Below are 6000 nucleotides of genomic sequence, written 5' to 3'. Positions count from 1 at the left end.
TTATCGAATTGCTACTTTACTGTAGTTTATTGTTTACAATTAAAGCATTTATTCGATAATCTAATCAAAAAAGTGCATGTAGTATTATAATATTCAATAATACATTAGGGATGTTACGAAAATCACATTTCTCCTTTTTTACCTAATATACGCACAATTGACTTTTGTTGACCAAAATTTGACGGATGTCACACTCTGCAACCTTAAAATCTAGTAAGACATCCAAGAAATGTATTTATGGGATAATGGGGAGCACACATATATACACACACTTGTAGATCGATGATGAACAATCCATAATCGAGTTGCAAGTGTATGTATGCGTGTGTTCTTCTCGTTTATCCATGTAGAAGATCCTGAAATCGACAATTGACAACCCTCACAAAACCCATAATGGTGAATATGGGTGACAGTGTAAGGAGGTGGTGTTGAGATGGTAGCAACGATGGTTAATGGGTGGTCGACGGAGCTATAGGGTGGCAATGACGTTTCACTTCTAGGGCAGCGGAGAAACAGGTAGGAGGGTGGCGTTCTGTGGTGGGTTCGATGATGATGATGATGCTCACGGAGGTTCCATATGCTCCCGCTACCCCAACGCAAACAACATTGACCCTCTTCAGCCTCCTCTACAGCTGCCATCTCCGATATGGTTGTTTCTCATGTTCCCAATCTAGTTTCCCATTCATTTTGGTGCCCCCACCTGTAGATGAAAACTCTGATTTGGTTCTGATATGGTTTCACATACATCCACTGTCTTCTCTAAACAATCCCAATCTTTTAAATAATGAGTCTCATTCATTGACTTCTTAAAATCCCCGTAAGGATTCTTAGATTCCAAGTATCAAACTTGTGGGATCAGGTTCAAAAAACAACCATTCAGACTTACCTCACACACAACCATCTCCATGGAGGAGCACTCATTGTTCTCATTGTTCTGACTCCGTCTACATGCTGGCAGATCTGATAAGTTCGTGAAGGATTTTGGTGAGGCTGTTGCCGACGATTCCGGTGACTCCAAGGATTAAGGCAATTCTTTGGTATGTGGGCCTCATCGAGCATTTTCTGTGTAAGGTAATCGATTCTTGAATTTAGAAATTGATTCGACCCACCACCAACTCATCGTGTATATAGCAAATGGATGCTCCGCCCATTATGTCTACCAATAGCAGAGAACAACTCCTCACGATGACTCGATGACTCCGATTTACAGGATGAATTGATTGATGAATGGGGATATCTTCAAAAGGGGAAATGACACCGGGGAAAAATATGATATGAGGGAGAGGTGAGTAGTTAGGTTTGGAGAGAAAGAGAGAGAGAGAGAGAGAGAGAGAGAGAGAGATGTGTGTCTAGTTTTATATTTAATATAATCATAATAATTTAAAAAAGTGAAAGAAAAATGAAAACTAAATTAATTAAGGGTATAATAGTCTTTTTAGTTTGAATAGTGACCAAAACTACAAATAAATTAGCTTAAAATGACCACCAATTCAAAAAAATCAAGGTTTGAATTAAACTTCAGAAAAAAATACATATAATAGGAACCATTTTTGCAATTTTGTCTTTTTATACTACCTCTTAATTCGGAGACATTATGGAATTGAATTAATAATGGAAGTTACAAGTTCAAATATCAAAAGAATATTTGATATTAATAAGGAATTTATTTTTGTAAACCACAAAAGTAGTTATAAATTTTTAAAAGGTATAAAACAGCGTATAACATAAAAACTTAAAACTAAAAATTGTCAAAAACAAGTCGAAGTAACGATTGGATTATAATATTTTTGTTTAGAATAAAAGTTATTTGAACTTCCTAATGAATATTTTCTTTACTCTTAAGTATTTTTTTCTTAAAAGTTAATTACCTTAAAAGCTACTAAAAGTCTAAAACCTTGTTCGAACATTTAAGTATTGCAAGCGTGCGTGGGGGTCTAAACTCTAAAAGAATCAAGATCCACATTCTCAGTTGAAAATTCCAAGATATAAAAGTAAAAAAATATTACGATAATTAAAATGCAAATCAAAACCCATATTATAAAAAGAGATTCTCTCGATATAATCACGGATTAATTTGCCTGTCTATGTATATGACAAAACTCTAATATAATTATTGTCACTATTCATTCTTTGTCGGGAAAAGCAAAAAGTTTGTAGTTATAGTAACATATCCAATATTTATGTATTGTTCTTACTCAGTAACTAAATTTATTATTGGCTTTTAGGAAAACTAATTAATTCATTTTGTAAGAAAATTTACACGTGAACTTAATTCATATTGTGCACGTGAAGCATTTTATTTGGTTTTGTCGAGCCTAGAAGTTATGCACATGCAACGTCATAAAACATTGGTCATTCTACTAGTCCCAAAAACAACACATACCCCTAACATAGCTTTAATCATACAATGACACAATGAAACTAATTCAAATTTATTATCTCAAAATGGCAGACTCTTTGAAGAAGAAAATGACGAAACACACGACGACTTCAAATGCTCCGATGCGATGAAATCTTGTGTCAAATTCGCCCGCTTCACTATCCTCCTCATATTGTTCTGCAAACTTTGTTCCACCAACTGCTTTACAGCAATGTTGTTTGGAAAACTGTTTGATGAGTCTACTGATTCTGTATCAGTGGACCCACAAAGGGGAGCTGATATAGCTGCCCCTGCACGTCCTTTATAGTTTTCGGAAACTTGTTTTCCTTTATTGATCCTCAGGATTTCTAAAATCCTTGAGGATCGTTTTTGTGCTAAAGTGCTACCTAAAAGAGTCAATTCGAGAAGCGATGACATGATCCCTGCTTCAACCATGGCTTGTCGATCTGAATGCGACTTGTGAGCCATCACCATCAAAATATAAGTTGCTTTTTCTTGGCAATTAGGCAAATCCATCCAATTCAAAACATCAACCAAGATTGAAAACGCATCATGGGTGGTGCTAACAGCCCTTCGGCCCTCAGGGGTAGATATGATATTGGTCAGAATCGAGAGGATTCTGTCGCTTATTTCTGTGTCTCGAATCCTGGACAACAGAAATGATATGAATTCTTCGGACTCGATCATGGGTGTAACGTTTGATGGCAAGATGGATAGATTGTAGAGCGCCCTTAAACAATCTTGAATCACTTGTGAATTGCTGTTGCTTTTGGTTGAGGTTTTGAGGGTTTTGATCAAAAAGGAAATGGCTCCTGAAGCTCCGATTATTGATTTGTTTGAATCAAGGGCAGTTAATCCCAGAAAATTTGCAACAATTGCTGCTGATAAATCAGGGTTGGGCGAATCCTGGATTGGAGATTCGATTAGATCTAGCATCTTGTGTACTGCTCCTGCTTCAACAATGGCGGATTTGTTCCTGAAATTAACATCGAGCAGATGAAGAAATTCGAATTCTCATGTGAATTATGTCACTAAAATGATTAGAAACGAGATCTAGATCACAGTTGCACCATTATCAATGTGAAGTTGTTAGAGAGAGAGAGAGGGTGGTGTTTACAGGTCATTGCCGATTCCGAGATTGAGAAGAGCGTAGAGAGCAGAGATTTGGGAATGGAGATCGTCGGAATCGAGCATTGCAACGAGCGGCGGAATTGCTCCAAGCAATGCTAAATTCGTTCTGGATTGTGAATCGTCCTTAGTTAGCTCCCTCACTTCCCTCGCTCCTCCCAAGGCGTCGCCGTCTCCTCCGCTCTGCAACCGTCTAACCACCTCTTTCAACTTCACTCTCTGTTCCTCCTCCGGCGACGTTTCCGACATCCTCATCAATGTCGAAAGCTTCTCTGATCCTTTATGGTTACCGTTGCTCTTAATAGTACTATCCGATCTACATTCCGATATGGAAGTTTTTGCCTCTTCCAGCTTGGGAATGTCCGCCACCGCCGGAGACTTGATCGACTTCTGGTTGCGAGATATTCCGCCGCTGCACCTCATGGCATCAATAATTTTGCGTCGGCATGAGGACCAGAGATTGAAACTGCCATCGCCGGCTGGTGTGTGGTCGAGAACAAGCTCGTTTTGGTGAAGCTTTGCCATTTTCATCTGACAGTGACAGTGTGTTGGTTAACCGACTGAAATGAGAGCTGCATTGACACAGAAATACATGGTGGTACGTGGAATTCAGAGAGAGTATTCAGAGAAAAGTAAAAATTGTAAACGGTGAAGTGTCTGGGAGAAGACGGAGACCGTGTCAGAGAGATGAAAAAGCGAAAGTAAAGAAACTGAGAAACTTTAATAATTGCTCTACTAATTTTAAAATTTTGTTTTATCAGGTTTTCAAGTAGTTTTTAAGGATATTCCTGATTATAACCACATGATTTTAAAATATATTAGAAAATAACCAAAGCTTTTCGCCTTTAGTAAAAATAACCATTATTTCTAAGATGGCCATTTTTAATTTCAATAAAAATATATAATATGATTTTTTTATATATACCAATTAATCTTCAAATATTTTATTTCAAAATATTTAATATTATCAAATTTTCAGTCAAATGTCATATTTTATCTTTTTGTATGGTATCCATTTTACATTTGCTATCTTTTTTAATTTTTTTGTTATATTTCAATAAAAAAACAAATTATTTTCTCCAAGATCTGAATTTTAATCCCGAAAATAAACTTTTAATTTGACCTCAAATTAATCTGAATGCTAATGTTTTAGAGATGGTAATCATTTTGATAAAACGGTTTTTTTAGTTATTTTCCTATATTCCGAAATTTCATATGGACAATTTTTGTAGATATCCTCTATTTTTATGTTAATACTTAATATTATTACCTATATTATTTTTATTATAACATTAATAATTATCTTATGATTTATATGGTTAATGACATAAATCTTGAATGGGATTTTCTAATATGTGCCGGGCACATATAAAAAGTATTAATTAATTATAATTATTAACATAATTAAATGTGAAATACATTAATTATGGAGATTATTAATGAATTTTATATTTAATTATGGTAATATTTCTTATAATTAATGTGTTTAATATTTAATTATAATAATAATTATGTTTAATTAATACTTCTTATATGTGCCTTAGGACACATATTAGAAAATCACATCTTTAATTTATATCATTTTTTTTATTCGCATCTAGTTTCATCTTGAAATTTACATAAATCTCACCCCTTCTAAATCCCAAATCAAGAAATCATTGTAATGCAACATTTTGACGGTGTGGAAATGCCGTATATAAAAGGTGTATTAATATATCTATAAATTTTATTGGAAAATATTTTACTAAAGATGGAAATTAGATAAGGCAAAATGGCAAGAATAATTAAATATCTGTTTATTTTTTGTTCATACCAATCTTTCTATTCATTTAAATTATGACATGTGTCACATTTAATGCTCATTTAATGATATTTTAGGATACTAATATAACAATGTCATCATTTAAATAAGTAGGAGGATTGGTAGGAACACAAGGAAAAATGATATTTAATTTCTCAACTCGCAATTCCAGAGAAAAAAACTCAGAATACGTTTTTATTTTGGAAGAAATATTGTAATGTATGAAAGGTTAAAAAGAATATAAAGAGAAATTGTTGAAAATCTATTGGTTGGGACTTGGGACCAGGGCTAGTCCAAACGTATATGGGGTCCAGGGTGAAAAAAAAAAAAAAAAAAAAAACTCCTTACAGACAAATATAATAAAAATTCAAAAAAATATCATTTATTATTCGTTATAAACGCGTTCAATTAGCAATAAAAAGCAAGTCAAATTGTTTATCTTTTGAGCTAATTTGAGTTTGAACCAACTTTAGGCCATAAAAATCGGTTATATATATATATATATATATATATATATATATATATATATACACACACACACACACTACATAGCCCATAAATTTTGGACCCACTGAAGACATTGGCCTTGGGCGGTCGCCTGGGTTGCCCACCGTGTGGACTGACCTTGCTTGGAACGAAAATTTTATTTGAGAAAATGTAATCGCAGAAAAGATTTTGAGGTATCAATATT

The 6000-nt window shown here is 34.2% G+C and overlaps 1 protein-coding gene across 1 annotated transcript; it reads right to left on the bottom strand.

The window, feature by feature from the left end:
* Window positions 1–2416: 2416 nt before the first annotated feature.
* Window positions 2417–4235, bottom strand: LOC145091822 (U-box domain-containing protein 45-like). Its single transcript, XM_079029633.1, has 2 exons — window positions 3498–4235; window positions 2417–3356 (listed from the first exon to the last, which is right to left on the bottom strand). Exons 1-2 carry the CDS (start codon window positions 4037–4039, stop codon window positions 2441–2443), a joined length of 1458 nt encoding a protein of 485 aa, XP_078885759.1. The 5' UTR covers window positions 4040–4235; the 3' UTR covers window positions 2417–2440.
* Between the last annotated feature and the right edge of the window lie 1765 nt (window positions 4236–6000).

This window comes from Lactuca serriola, chromosome 3 (assembly GCF_051521515.1).
Source record: "Lactuca serriola cultivar US96UC23 chromosome 3, Lser_US96UC23_V15, whole genome shotgun sequence".
Taxonomy (NCBI): domain Eukaryota; kingdom Viridiplantae; phylum Streptophyta; class Magnoliopsida; order Asterales; family Asteraceae; genus Lactuca; species Lactuca serriola.
The sequence above is the reverse complement of the archived record's forward strand: the minus strand, read 5'-3'. Positions and strand labels throughout refer to the sequence as shown.